This window comes from Leptodactylus fuscus, chromosome 11 (genome assembly GCF_031893055.1).
Source record: "Leptodactylus fuscus isolate aLepFus1 chromosome 11, aLepFus1.hap2, whole genome shotgun sequence".
Classification (NCBI taxonomy): Eukaryota; Metazoa; Chordata; class Amphibia; order Anura; family Leptodactylidae; genus Leptodactylus; species Leptodactylus fuscus.
Window position 1 is genome coordinate 36,022,219 of NC_134275.1, and position 16,176 is coordinate 36,038,394.

The 16,176-nt window shown below is 44.7% G+C and overlaps 2 protein-coding genes across 2 annotated transcripts in view; both read left to right on the plus strand.

Annotated features, from left to right (window-relative positions):
- The window catches only part of ABCD1 (ATP binding cassette subfamily D member 1), a 42,860-nt gene extending 37,139 nt beyond the window's left edge, over positions 1-5,721 (plus strand). Inside the window, exon 10 of the mRNA XM_075259815.1 lies at positions 63-5,721. Coding sequence (XP_075115916.1) covers positions 63-285 — 223 coding nt within the window. The 3' untranslated portion in view covers positions 286-5,721. The remainder of the gene's footprint in view (positions 1-62) is intronic.
- A 4,989-nt stretch (positions 5,722-10,710) lies between these two features.
- PLXNB3 (plexin B3) overlaps positions 10,711-16,176 on the plus strand; it is a 58,202-nt gene continuing 52,736 nt past the window's right edge. Inside the window, exon 1 of the mRNA XM_075260426.1 lies at positions 10,711-10,833. The gene's annotated coding sequence lies outside the window, so the exon portion shown is untranslated. The remainder of the gene's footprint in view (positions 10,834-16,176) is intronic.

Sequence of the window (16,176 nt, forward strand, 5' to 3'; positions counted from 1 at the left end):
GAATATACTGCGCCAAATTTTCCGTGTGCTTCTAACCACCCCCTCACTCTTCTTCCCAATAGGAAGTACCACACTCACCTGCTGCAGTTTGACGGAGAAGGGGGCTGGAAGTTTGAGAAATTGGACACGGCCGCTCGCCTCTCCCTCACAGAGGAGAAGCAGAGACTGGAGCAGCAGCTAGCCGGGGTGCCAAAAATGCAACAGCGGCTCAGTGAACTGTGCCAGATCCTGGGAGAGGATTCCGAAGTGTCCGAAGACGGCCAGAAGTCTGAGCAGCCTGTGTAAGGACATTGCTAGGTGGTCTCGGCAGCCGTTGCTGTGCCATGCTGTCCAAGTGTGTCCGGCCCTTAGCCTCACCAGCACCTGCTGGGTAGCGCCAATTACCCACACCTGCCTTGCAACCATTTTTATTTTTTTTTTCAATGATTCAGATTAATTGTCTGTAGATATGACAGACCATAATTTCTTGGTAAGCAAGGAGTTAACATGCACTTTGAACTCAGCGGCGTCCCCATCGTGGCAAGCTCCCGACACTGAATGTGGTCATCCTGCGAGCTGCGCCAGTTATAGGCAGGAGTCATGTTTATCCTACGGAAAATTGGAACCTAGTGCGGTTTCAATCCAAAAAATGTGAAGGAAATGGGGAGGGGGTATAACCTCTAGGTAAGGACCGACCCCATCATGTACTGTAAGGCTAAGGCCCCACATAGCATTTTTTTTTCTTCTACTAAATCTATAGGGAAAACCGTTGGTAATACCACGACTAAAATTAACACACAGATTTTCCGGGGTTTTTTTTTTTTGTTTTTTTTTTTGTTTTCAGCAATACATGGATGAGATGGGATGAAATCTCATTCACTTCGCTGTAAACCGCCGCATTGCTGAGAGTGCTTCATTTTTGCAACGTGTGGCCTTAGCCTTAAAGGGGTTGAATACATTTGGCCATCTCCACCCATGCCTTTTATTAGGTATTCCCTACATAGATACCCCAGAAGTGAGTATAGATACCTTGTCCTATACCAAATGGGCGTACCTGTGCAAGTCTTGACCTATAGGGACCAGGTGTCACATGTAGTCAACCCCTGACAACCCTTTAAAGCTTCAAGGGAGTCTGAACCTGCAACATGACACAGACTGACTGTGGACACTGTAATCATTTGGGGTTAGTATGGTCGTTTTACTTGGTACACTTCATGTTCTGCCCACTATAGGTGGCGCTGTTCATATAATGAGCCATAACATTGATGCTGTACAATTGTAGCCGGGGTGTTCAGCAGGTGCAGCTTTACTTTAGATCCGCTATAAAAGGTGCAGATGAAGGAGAAAACATGGAAAAAACACAATTTTAACCATTTTTCAATCTCTGCGTGCTGATGGTGAATGATAACATTGTGATTTAACCCTTTTCATGTCTCAAGATTTGTTACAGTGTATTTGGTCCAGGCAAACCTCCATGAGCCAATACACCCATACAACAACACAAATCTGTCTCCTGTGCTGAGGGTTTGCTACAGTGTGTCCGTGTAGCTTTATAGCTGTGAGAAGGGAAGTGGATTGAAAGACTAAGATCCAGTTATACAGCAGTTACATCCCACCAAGTCTAATATCAGGTCTTGCATTGTAATGTTCTGCCATATGATGCCCATGTAAGCAGGTCAGACATTTAGGGTCACCTGCCCATGTACTTAGTGATAAGTAACTTCTTATAGTGCCAGTAGCCATTACTAAACCCTATATATAGTTTATCTCAAACCATCAATGTCTCTCTATGTGTAGTGGCTCAATTTTACCACAACTGATGGGTGGTGCTGTAGAGCCCTAACCACTTTGACCCGAATTTCTAACCCTTTTTTATATCTGCACATTATTTATTGTCTTTAAAGGGTTTTTGCGCTCTTGCAAACATTTTATGAAGCCATTTTGTAAATCCTGTTGCTACCATTTTGTGTATACAGCTCCCCTGCAGACTGGTGTATTTTTAGTAACATCTTGCATTACTCATGTTGTATGGGAACAAAGGTAGGTTCCGTATTATAGTCACAATTCTGAAATCTTTCTAGTTCACCTCTCAGCATTCCTTGCTTGTTCAGTGTCTGTACAAGGTTTTCTCCGCTACGTTTTATGTCGTAGCCGTCACAGTGTCCGTCCGCAGTGACCAGTCTTACAGTCTCCCCAGGATACATATAGGTGATAGAGGTGAGTCTGGTGGCAAGCTTCAGTTTCAGTAAGCAGAATTACGAGTTCAGCTCTGGAATAGAAGTCAAATTTTTCAGCTTTTTATATTTTTTATACCCACATATACTGTAAAAAAAAGATATATGCTGTTCGAATACCCATTATATATACTCCAAATTACTCTGTCTATGTGGGTGGCCGCTTCAGCGCAGAGGCGATATAATCTCATGAGATAACGTTACCCTGAATTCATGGCAAAGAAAGAGTAGAAGCGTCAGACGGCAGCTCGGGGAGATTGCATCTCATCTAATCACATAAGCAGGCCAGATTTACAGGCCGCACGTTCCCTGCAAGCCAACGTGTGCCTGCGAGGCGCCATGACATGTACATTAATGCTTCCTATGATTTCATGTTTGCTGACAGACATCTGGAACATATCCCTGGTATGTAATCCTGTGACCTGCGTACACCTAGAGGAGAATGTTGATGTATATAATTTTATATACTGGTGTATAAGGGCAGTATACAGAGAGGATATTTCTAGTGGCCTAGGTGATTTATCACTGTTGTAACAGGCCTGTGAAAGTAAACATGGCCGCCACAGCTGTGACAGGACCGGAGTATTTGCTCTGTCGGCTTGACAGAACAATAGTCTTGTGTACAAAGAGAGTGACATGAGATCTTCATCTTTACATAAGTGAGAGCCCCCTCCCCCAAAGAATTGGCTTAGTTATCACGGCCGTCATTTTGCTTCATGAGGAAAACGGAGATGTACGGGGTTGTAGCATCCACAAACAGCCCCCCATATCTCAGCTTTCTAGATAAAGGACATATATCACAGCTGGTGCAAAGGCAGAATGGCAATTAACCCCGAATGTTCAGGTTTTATTAGACTGTTAGCAGTGTACGTCTGGCCGATGGCAGTTTTTCGTGCGCCGGGCCTATATATAACTTCTAATGAGAATGGCATTTTTTGGTCTTTTCAGTAGAAAAAAAAAGAGGAATTAATTTTTGCAAGTGACAGAGACATGGACATCACGTGATGTCTGACAGAGGTGTCTGTAGACACTTCCCCATTGAGTAACCACCCGGTTACTAGGTTGTCTACTAGGTTGTCTACTAAGTCACCGCAGCTATCAGTTCTCCCCGGTGGGCTGAGCTGCAGTACCAGACACGGCCATGTATGGCGCTGTTCCTTGGCTAGAAAAATAGGTTTTAGTCTTGTACAAACCCTTTAAGATAAGTGGCAATCCCAGAAGGAGGCGTCATGGCGGTCATGTTGGTTGTCTGTCACCCATCTTTTCCTGTAACACATGATTTACTTTTTTTTTTTTGTAATACCAGCAGGGATTGGGTTAACAACCCAATTTATTTTGTGGCGCAGCGGGGAACATATTACTTACCGACCCAAGGCTCCGAGTCAGGTTACACCGGTGCCATCCCCTCCCAGGTAATAAATACACAGCTCCCATTGTGTCAGGGTTTCATCATGCAACACTACAGCCTCGGTTTGCACCCGCAAGGCAGATCCAGGGGCGGCTCCAAGGAAGAAGCCTTTGTCTTAGTTGTGAAACTCTGAGGTGTTTGGAAGTATAGCAGCTGTAGGCCGGAGCACAGCCTGAACAAACATGGTGTCTATGTGCTAAAACGGCGGATACAGTGACAAGCGCTTTTTTATCTCCTTTCCTCTTATCTACCTTTCTACCCTAAAGCATTGGGGGAGATTTATCAAAACTTGGAACAGTTCCCCACGACAACCAGTTAGATTGCAGGCCATTTGGAAAATGAACACCGCAACCTGACTGGCCGCCATGGTCATCAATTGAATTGAAGATTTCTCAGCTACTGTATAACGCCATACTTGTGATATTTCACAACTGCCCTTTAACAGCCCCGGCCGCAGCTCAAGGGTTAATTGTGGGGCATGTGAGTGATGGATCTGCTGTATGTAAAGCTCCTGATCAGCCTTATACATGGCTTCTATCTTGGCTTCTCTCCATAGCTTTACACTTTGTTCCATTTGACCTCTTGCCAGCATCCTCCGCGTCTCGGCCCTCGCTCACAGCTTACATGACATTTCATATACTAGGCAGGGAGTGATATAGAACGTCAGTCTGAACAAGGTCTTAATAGATTCTGATCTCAGACACTGCTCTAGTGCCCACGTTACACAACTTCCTAGACGGTCAGCAAGCAGAGGAGTAAATGTTCTATTCGGCCCATGATGGGGTCGGTCATGGGATCCAAATATGCATGGGGCATCTTGTATAAAAGCTGGTATAGACAAAAAGAGTAAGTGTCACTCTTGGAAAGCCATCCGATCACTTATTATATATTCTATCCCACATTTGCCTTAATGATGATGAAGGCGGTGCAGGTAGTAGCCATGCCCATACCTTAGCCATGCCCACTTGTGGCACTAGCCCAAAAATGCCACTTGACACTATTTTAGCTGTAAGTGGTGGTAAATCGTCACAAAGCGACACAGAAGTGACGTAACCATAATAATACATTTCCCCATTGCGTAGTCCGTTCCTGCGGTCATATTGTCATCCATCTGTCCCCCAATTCATGGATACCTGTTGATTGTATAATGGCAAATAGTAGAGAAAAAGAAAACATTACTGCAGGCTCAGACTACTGTTTGTCGTCTGTAACCATAGAAACACATAGGCCTCCATAGTAGCTGTGACTACAAGGATTTTTTTATTTTAGATGCATTGGATCAATATAAAATTGCTGTATACAGTCTTTAAAAGGGAAATCTGGTCAAAATAATCCTTGATTACGAGTCTGTGATCCTGAATTACCGTTGGTCACTAGAATGAAAGGACTTTGGTGCTTTTCTATTGCTAGAATCTGATACGATATTTAGAGCAAAGACGTATTAAAATCAATTACCATGTAGAAATCTCTGCGCAGTGCCAAAGGGGCTGGATCTCTCTGTAGTGGTCATTTTGACTTGACTTCCCCTTTAAATGATTACCGCAGTGTAGTAAGTGCTCTCTGATTGTATACTATAAAGGCCATTGAGGATTCTGGTGTCTAGGCTTGGCACATACACAGTTAAACATTTACTCACTTTGCTCCACGCAGGGCACAGTTTTCGGAACCCGACCACGCTTCCTGCCCACCCATTTCCTAGCGTTCTCTGCCCAATCTAGGCCGGACCTCTGTCGGCTCCAGACGTTTAATGATCTGTGAACCTTATTGTTATCGGGTATCAGAATCGGTCCAGTAGATATAGGGCTATATATCTATATATACACCATATGTATCAGCTATTATATGAGAGCACTTACAGCCATATACAGATGACAAGAACCTATCTAGATTCTAATATTTAGGAAATGACGTATTGTTATATGTTAGGATCCTCGGACAGCGCCATTCTACCCCCTATAACTACGCGGAGCTCTGAATATTGTGCTTGTTCTAACTGACTATGCAATGTAAATCTCAATACAATACAATACAATACAATATGTGCCTTACTGATGGTTCAACGACCAAATGTCTTTTATCGGTTAGATACTAATAAATGTATGATTGGAAAATACCGTCTCGCGTTTCCTTCTTACCAACATTTCCAGAATTTTTTTTCCTGTATAGGCTATATTTACATGTATCCTTGCATATATGGATGCATGACATCATTTTTTTATTATAAACTATACATTATCATATAACATATTTTATTACAAGATATATATTATATAACACATTTTGATAAGTTATATTTTATATAACACATTTTTATAAGATGAAGTGGACAATGGATCCCCAGGGACAGGTGAGTATAACTTTTATTTTCCCTTCCTCGGCCTCCTCTGGGGTTTCTGAGATTCATGGACAACCCCTAAGATCATATATCTTGTGGGGAAGGTAGCTCGGAAGCAGCAATGGTGTGGTCCCAACCAGTCAGAGACAGGGACACAAAATATGAAGGAAATAGGTTTATTTAGAAAAAAAAACAGGAAAATAAATAAACCGTGACTTCAGGCACAAAGTGAGCAAAATAAAATACAGCCTTTACTGCAGGCAATACCATAAGAAACAAAGACCTGCTCGTCTGAGCAAATAACTAAACAGTAGTAATAAGCTAACTATATGTGTGGTTTATTAACAGCCACATGAACAAACCAATAAGCACGGTACAGTCTCACCGGACTCAGAGTATCAGGACAGACCCAGGCGCCTCCTCTCACTCCCTGGATCTGCTCTGACGTGCAGGCTCTGCAGCCATTTCTGGCCCAGTAATGAGCCAAGGACTCACACCTGGAGCTGAGGCCTACTCAAGACTGGACCACACAGAAGTTAAAAACTTGGAGGAGATATAGCGAGATTCCAGGACCCTGCCTGTCACATTCTCACGATCTATACAGTTCCCATAATCAGACCCACTGATTTGACTATTACATATATAAGGAAAAGTTTGGTTTCCCCTTTGTCAAAACCTCAGATGTTTATTAAGTGCGCTTTTTGCTTGGTAAAAGCAAAACCCTAAATTATTACAAATCTTTTAATGTATGGAAGAGTAGTAAGATCTCTAGGATGAAGGCAGACAGAGTAGTGGGGTAGTGGTAACTCCATATATTACATACATGGCCATTGCTTTGGATATCCGGCCTGTAATACAGAATTCCCCCAGCAGTGGCCGCTAGGGAAGTACTACTGTATATGGCCAGCATCAGGTTTCCCGACTCCCAGGAGCTCATTGTCTTTAGAGAAGGGGGGGCTGTCTTCTTGAGACACCCTAAAGTAATTTTCATCTTTATATCTAATTTTGCAGTTATTTAAGGGTAATGCCCCATGTCGCCCTGTACTGATGCCCCAACTATTCTCATTCTAACACTGCTTGTTCCCTGCTGGTCTCTACTTCTTAATTCCTGCAGGAAATGCCCGTTTAGCCAGTGTCAGAGGATTCCCCTGACACTTGGCTACTGCTACATCCAGTGATTGATTGGGCTAGTATTTTCTGTGTCGAGACTGCATATAGAGACCAGGGGGCCAGCATCGGAAGGATAGTGGGGGGAGATGCCACTGAGTATCCATAATTTCTTTTTAATCCGCTCTGAGCCCACTGCCACCAATTCTTTTTCCCACAAAAAAACCCAAAACACTTTAAATGATATTGACATGGTCTCCCCGTATGCCGTGTACAAAGCTCATTATTTAGGACACATCCCTTTATATAAATAGAGTTACATCTATTTCAACATATTTTGAGGCATTATCGAGGGAACAGTTGAAATAATGTGTCTACAAGAACACAGTGCGGTGTCTGAACCTGCAGTACAGAGGCCTGTCTGGCCCCAGGGAAAGTCATCAGATCTCCCCTCCCCCCAGCAGCATATTGCACAGTGCTGAAATATTCATGATTTATGCAGTTATTTCCTATAGTATATGATCAGGGATACATATGACGTCTTTCATGAGTCCTCCATCCCCAAATTTAAAGGAAAAAAACAATCTTGAGTCTTCCTCTTCTGCCCGTTCTAGTTACATCAGACAAACCCATATTTGCAATTCTCCGTAGCTCCCACATGGGTTGTCACCCCACTTTACCAAAATCCTGCATGCACAAATCCAGCGGTGTAGAGAGTGCCAATATATGGTGTCGCCATACAGCACTGTATAAAAATGGTATATCTCTGTAATACAGCATCCAATAGAACAGGGGGTACAGAATGGGCACCTCCAATATAGCCCCGTGCAAGACTTTATAGTAGGGAATAGTGTTATAGGGTTTCAGGGCAAGTCCTTTGAGTAAGACCCACCCTGACACATTATACCCCCACACAGAGGTGTCATTTGAAGCTCTTGGGCCCCAATTTACAATCTGTAATGACATCCCTAACAATGTTGTGTCATATAGAATAGTGGTATATTTTATGGGGCAGAAGAACCTTTGGGGCCCCCTCAGAGTCCAGGGCCTGGTAGTAACGGCTACTTCAGCAGCCCCTATAGCTACGCCCTTGCCTCCCCAGTCTAGTGTCCCCCTCCAGCTGCTCTCACAGTATAAAGTCCCCCTCCTGGTGTGCCCGCAGTATAATGTCCCCCTTCCCCCAGCTGTCCCCACAGTATAAAGTCCATGGCATGGTGCACCCACAGTATAAAGTCCCTCTCTAGTTGCCCCATAGTATAATGTCCCCCTCTAGCTGCACCCACAGTATAAAGTCCCTCACTAGTTGCCCCCCACAATATAATGTCCCCTTCCAGTTCCCCCCCCCCCCCCAGTTTAATGTCCCCCTCTTGCTGGCCCAACAGTATTAATATTGTACCCCTCCAACCGCGCACAACTAGGACAGTGGGACAACACTCAGAATCCGAGGCTGTCTCACTGGCTCAGGAAAGTTGGGAGGTACGCATGATGTGTGTCTATGATAAGGACCCAAAAATGACCTGTATTACACTTATGTAAAACCGCCATCATTTACATACAGTAAACATGCCTCATCCATATAGCCCTGCCTCACTACATTGCCGATCGATGTGATGGAGCGGCTGTCACTTGACAGCGGGTCTGTTTCACCTTCTTGCCAGAATAGATGTTACTGACTTCTTGCCATAGTGGATCCTTGCCATAGTGATGAGTTGGCGGCTTCTTCTACGAACAGGATGAGCATGGTGACATGTGTTTCCTGTGCTGATGTCTGGGGAAGTCTGTGATACGGGCAAAGGCCATAAATAACCACAAAGTCCTAGGACATATCTATGATGTTTGTTTGTTCATTGGCAATGGAGGCCTAAAGCCAGGGCCACACTCATGGCAGCAGGGAATGATGTGATACAGCTTGTAATGGACAGAAGAAAGTTCAAGAGCTTTTGAGAATTTCTGCCAGTGACCTGCAGTGTGACTCAAGGGCGGACATACCATAAGTGCAGTCTATTCGTTTGCAGCGTGGCCCAGTGGGTAAGGGAGCCCTCAGCAGTATCCCCAATCTATTAGACTGAATTTAGGGGACTGAGTCATAGCTCACAATTACTGGTGAACGGCTCAAGAGACATAAATGGCAACTCTATAATAAGGATGAGGACTTTGATCACATCTCCCAAAGATTGTTGCATCATCCTGCAACCCTTTCACCAATGTAAGCGAATAGAGTTACTTTGTGACCCCAAAGGTGTTGTGACTGCAACTTCCACATTCAATACCGATGGATTTTTTTGAGACTAAAAGTCACAACCACAGCATGCACAGGGTCGCAACGTTACTCCACACACTTACATTAGTAAGAGTTCAAGGTGATCTGGCATCATGTGATGGAGTTGCTGCCAAAGTCAACATGTAACCCTAAAAGCAGTCTTGTTTCTTTCACAAGTCTCACCCACATAGTGCCATCGAAGGTTCTGTGACCCATTGTGCTAGCCATGAAGAAGTGACCTGTAAGTACCTGGCATTGAATAAGCAGGGTAGTCAGTGACTGATCTCCCTGTCTGAGCCATGACTACATCCATCATATGAGTGGCCGCTTGTGCCACTCTTTATTCTCCAGCAATGGTGACTTCCTCATCCCTGCAAATGGGTGAAGGCCCTGGTGGTTAGACCCCCATTAATCGCACTTTCATGGCATAGCCAGGCAGGACAACTCCTATTTTTTCACAAATTCTAAGTTGGCCCTGAAAGGATGAGAGTATATCAGTGAATGGGAACGGGTCTGACACATCTCCAGTCTCATTGACACTCTTTATAGGGTTGCTAGTGGCTTCCCCTATTGGATACTACAACATGTCAGGGATGGGGCATGCTTCATTTTGGCTTAGCCCAGAAATCACATGGCGCTGCGCCACACTGTGTGTCCAGGCTTGGTCACTGGGCCAGAAGTTTGACGGCCAGACACAAAATTTTACATAGAAGTGATAACTATGAGGCAGTCGTCTCTAACTGTTGTGAAACTACTGCTCCCAGCATGCCCTGACAGACGCAGTCGCTGCGGCAGGACAATCGCCAGCTATCAGATACTATTAGATTAGGGTAACATGGCGGCACAGAAAGTCACATAGACTATAAGAATTGTGCGACTTGTCTGTGACTTACTATTGCACTTGGAATTGGCTGTAAAAGCCAAGTCATAGATATGAAGCCTGGTAAAAAAAAAAAAAGTCGTGTGTGACTTGCAACCAAAACCCAACAGGTATGGATTGTCTGCGTTACGTAATGTCACAAAGCGACACCATAGCGATACAGTGAAATGCTTGTCGCCGTGTAGCTCTGCCTTATTGAATAAATGTGAATATCTGACTTGGCTACATATCCAGTTCTTAATAGCCAGAGGGAGATAAGCGGCTGCTCAGTGGCCCCTTATCTCTGACAAAACAACAAGATCATACAAGATGGAATCCAATCTGTTAGACAACTGGGCATTATATAACTGAGAAATCCATAGACCAAGGAATAAGCAGACGTAATATTCCTGAAGAAGTGGAAGGGACATTGAAGACATCGTGCACTGCCTTGGCCTTGTAAGGTGTAATGCTGACCGTCACCAGCAGAGGGCGCTCGGCAGGCAGCTCCTGGATAATGGGGCTGGTGGGAGGACCCGAGTCCCTGCTGAGCCGCTGCCTGTTGTCTCGGGGAGACTTGTAGGGAACTTGTGTGTGAGGAGGAGTTCTCGGGTAGAAGCTGCTGCATGTGCAGGGGGACCCCGGGAGCAGGTAAGTGGGCACCCCTCATGTCTATGGAGCACCCTCCTCCCTCAGGTGCTGCAGTGACCTGCCCTGGTCCCATACACCTCTGTGTAGCATGCTGTGAGTCACTATGGCGGGGCTGTATACAGGTGGGGGCACCTCTACATATATACAAGTGCTCTATTTATCTGCACCCCCTCCCCACATCCCTGTTCTGTCCCTTTAAATGCTGCCCCAGTACACAGTGCACTATCTATGGGGCTATTATGTGGGACCAGGTGGCCCCCACCCTACAACTTCTCATTGATCTGAAGACTTTCGTCTTATTCGCCATTTTTCCGATCCAAGATGGCTATAAACTTTGGATGGATGATAAATGCTGCGTATAAGTGGGTAGGACATATGGAGGGGTCCCTCATGGACCCCCTCTATTCAGCAGGGAGGACTGACGCTGACCCCGGTTACTTCAGTACATGGCGTATAATGCTTTGGGTGGCTGCGACTCGTCACTCAATTTGCAATATTTTGCATCAATTTTGAATTTTTTTTTTTTTGGAGATGACGTATCTATACTATGACTGGGTACGGATGACTGACCTAGTGGGTAGCAGTAGCAGACTTTGGTGCGGGGGTGTAAGGAGTGGCGGGGCGTTCACTTACCGTATATATTTTTATACATGTAATTTTTAATACAATTATTTTTATTATTATTTTGTGCATCAATTCTTTTTTTGACATGATTTTACTGTGACCGGGTATGGAGGACTAATAAATGTGGTGAGGCTGAGTTGCTCTTTGCTGCAGGGACTAAAAGGGTGTCACTTACTTATATTTAATAAATCATTTTTAATACAATTATTTTATTTATTTATTCACTTATTTTTTAGTAAATCATTTTTAATTATTATTTCTGCAATAATTTTTATTTATTTTTTTTTTTTCATAGACATGACTGTACATGACTGGATATAGAGTACTAATATAGTGTGTCTAAGCCGGGACTGTAAGGGGTTCACTTATTTATTCTTGATCCTGGTGAGGTGTCAGTGCATCGCACTTCATGAAATGGTATCTGTACCGCGGAGAGGTTGGCAGTCACAGCCGGCGGTATATTTGTGAATGAGTGACGCCACTTTCTGGAACCTCAGATGACAGCTCAGGCATCTTTATTTCTGGTTGTTAAAGGGGTCCTCCAGCCTCCAGCTTGTCGATCGCACGCCACAATTGTGAAATTTTGTGCAGCCACGCTCACCTGAGGTCAACTGATGCACGATGCATTACAATTTGCGGCCATTTTTACTTGATATTTCAGCTTCACGGTGACTTTGGCGCGTTGTGAACCCTTTGACTCCTGTAAGTGAACGTAGACGTGTTGTGAGCCTGAGGGTGCTGTGACTTCTACAAAAACCATTCAGCAGTGCCTAATCTTTTCCTGTCTCTCGGGGTTCGCAGTTCCTCTCCTTTCATATTAGTAAAGGTATCACAGAGCAAAACTGTGATTTTTGGTCATGCCACTGGAGTCACAGCCAGTGCCTGATCTTTTTGTGACCCTTGGGGGCCGCAATTCGACTCCATTCACTTATATTAGTGAAGAAATCACAGAGTGACACGGAGATCTTTGGTCATCCAACAGGAGTCGCTTCCAAAGTCTCCATGTAGCCCTAGCCTTAGGAGTGTATATATGCGCACGTAGTGGCGGTCATATGTGTCTGAAACCCTGAAGTATACAGTATAAGTATGATCATCGGGGGCCACGTGTAGCTGCTACTAGTGAAGGGTGACACCTCAATACCCATATACTGCTCATATCTAGGGTATATCCCCATCAATAGGTCATATATACAGATTTTTTTGGAACAAGGAATAAAAAGCGTACCAAATAGAGCGCACTTTCTGCAGATTTCGCTATGTACAAGTCCGTATCGCAGGTCCACTTACGTTTTTTTTTGCTTGCAATTCAAAGGCAGAAAATTGCTTGGTCTACCCGATAAATGGAAACAAACCCTAAGTTTTAGGTTCGGGTCACACGGTGACTTTGACCATGACTCCCATTACGCGATCAAAGATCACCATGTCTCCTGCGACTTCTTCACCCATGTTGGTGAGTAGAGTCGCAATGCGATCCCGAGGGTGCCACGACTGTTTCCCCCCCCCCCCTCCTAAAAAAAGTCAATGCAGTGTTTGACTTTTTGGTGACTAGAAGTTCCAGTCACGACACTCTCGGGTCGCATTGCGATTTCATACACCAACATGAATGAAAGAGTCGCAGGGCAACTCTGCCATCATTAGTCATGTGACCAAGTCATCACGTGGCGCTGACCTTTAGTCTCATGTCCATTTTGTGGCTTTTCTGGAATCCTGGCAGTTGTGTGTAATTTCTACCTATTTGCGGTTCAGGAGTCTGGGAAAGCTGGGTGACAACTTCTGTAGGAACGGCCATCTTGATTGTCACCCGCTTTTCCCTCTCTAACATAGATTATATGTATTATGGCTGATGTTATTGTAAACCAGAGATTATGTATGACGGTAGACTTGGACTATACCTGTGGCTCCATTAGTCAGTAGCCAAGGGGATGGACACGGATACATTGGGGCAGTCACTGGCGTCAAGATAATTGGGACACGAGCACCCATGTGAGACCAGTCATGATAGCTTTTTACTGTGTGGCACAGATTATACCGCCATGCCGTGCCACAGTCTATAGGTTTCAATTCATATGCCAATATTCTATTAGCCACTCGGTTTCTCCCACAAGTCAAGACTTTATTGACTGGTTCATTGGCTTCCTGCTGGGTGGGTGCACGCCATAAAACAAAATCCCTCATAAATCCAAGGCCTTGAGTTGTCTCATCTTTGTCACCTTGTAAAAAAAAAAAATCTATTGTTATATGGGTTTCTGGGAAAGTCTGGTGGCAACCAACATGGCCGCCATTATAACACCAATCTATGTAGTGACCAGTCCTCAACTGTGTATCTGTGTTACGTCAACTAGGAGATGTGAAAGGCTGGGTGTTTGTGTTGGTAGAAGATTTGGTGAGGATTTGACACCCTGGCCTATTTGCAGCTAAGTCCCAAATTTGCGGCCTGAAAACCTGGGAGAAGAAATTTTTGGGATATGTCCATGACACCCCCTGTTGGACCTCAACACATTCCCTTTTAAGACATGGATGTGAAATGCCCCGTCCGTGGCCCTTTTTTGGGATATGACTGGCACATACAGTACCCAAGTCACATATAAAACGACTGGTAGCCTGGCGGACTCAGGATATTCGGACTGCTCCTGGTGGTCACCCTTATTGTCGGGAGCCTCCCAGACTTTACAAGAGATTGGGGAAGTGTGCCTTTAAACTACACAGATGATCATAAACTGACACTTAAAGGGATTGCCCAATACTTTCTCAATACCTCTGTAGCCTTGGGATTATGATTCTGACATAATAGTGTGACATCATGGGACGGGGCTCAGGGACTACATCTTTATAGAGAATTCAGTGTTATAGACATTCCTAATCCTGTCAGAAGATTCTTCTTAGGTTTTTGGGGTTTTTTGCCAAAAAATCTACAACTTGTTCCCATGGCGGAACGGATAATTATCCGGAAGATTCCCTCGGGTGGTTCCTTAATCTCTTAAACCTATTCATAAATGCTGTCAGTGACAGGACGTGACTGACATGGGCCTCGATGCCATTGTCGTCAGCAGTGCTGGGGGTTGCAGGGTGCACAGGGTATGCACTAGTTTTGATAAAGCTGCCCCGAGGTATTTAGTGACTTACAAATCTGTCACAGTTTATTAAGCTTTTCCCCGTCAACTTCAACTAAGGAAACCAGTGGGGTAAAAAATGGGAAAAAACCTGTCAATTAGAAGTTGGGGTTTTGCATAGAAAATTGCCACAGGTAGTTAAAGGGGTTTTTCCTTCATAGAGGATAAAATGCAGATCAGTGGGGGTCCGACAGCTAGGATCTCCAATGATCATGGAAACACGGGTCGCTTGCTCCTATTGAATAAAGCTGTGGTCGGAAACTTGCATCCCCGCTCCATTCATTTCGGTGGGACTGGGAATTGGCTATCTCCAGCCGAAATTGGATGTCACTAAGGTATGTCGTGGCGTCACTATTGAAGGTGGGTTGATCTCTGGGACCCCCTGTGATTGTAAAGACAAAAGGATCAGATCCGATTGGCCCAGGTAAAACAAGAAAAAATGTCTGGTCACTGGGGGTCCGACTGCCCCCCAAACAGAATTCCGGTGTTTGCACTACTTCTCCATTCACATTCTGTAGGACTGACGGACAAAGCCGAATAGTCTAGTCGTTTTTTGGTGGGCATTGGGTTAAAGGCCTAACATCACATTGTGGGAGCCCATTTTGACCTTTATTATGGCGCCCCCCATCAACTATATGTGCTGTATCTGTATATGTGCTGTATCTGTGTATATGTGCCATCTTCTTTATTATGGCGCCCCCCATCTTCTATATGCGCTGTATCTCCAAACCAGAAGCACGATCTAATTCACCTTCTTCAGACATGGCAGCCTGGAATATGCGTTAATGTCATGCAGCCCCTATGGACTAGATCAGGCTTGTCTGCTGCTCCGGGTGAGGAGATGGATCCGTTCCGCTCCATTGTCTGTGATGTTATGTGAAAAGTGGGAAATTATTAGTCGTCTTCTAGTCTTGTGTAGCCACTTGCCTGACTCCTCTCCTGTCCGCTTCTCCTGGGAGTTGTAGTTTTGTATCGGCTGTAGGTTACAGGCTGCTGCTGTCGCCATCTTGTCCTTGTCGCTATTTTTACAGTTCTCTAACGCAATTTGCCGCCTTTTTGGTGATCTATTTATTACTATGTATGTTTGTCCTCAGTAGGTTTGTATGGTAGGATGTGGCTTGTTGCGGTCCATAGGATCATAGTCGTGTCATAGCCGCAGGCAGGATACAGCTGCTGTAAGATAGATTGTTGTGGTTCCTTCCATTGCTGTGAGAGACGTCTTCTGGTGGACATCTATCCGGACCCCCTTGGCTTCTCTTCCTGCTTGGGGGTCCTGATACTCTTTGATATTATCACAATAGGAACTGATATGTCTTATCATTGCAGGGGTCAGGAAAGCGCCAATATCAATAAACCTCCGATGTCTGGCCAAAGATAGGTGACGTTTTTGTATACAGACTGATGTTGACCATACGTGAGAACGGGTGCCAAGTCTGGTGGGATTTTGGAGAAGTGGCACAAAAGGTTCATTTAGCTGCTTATCGGACACGCGTCATACTAAGGCCCATTCACATGACTGTATTTTTGGTCCATGTGACCCATAGTCATGGACCGATTCATTTCTATGGCCCCATATACACAACTGTATGTTTTCCTGATCCGTTTCGGG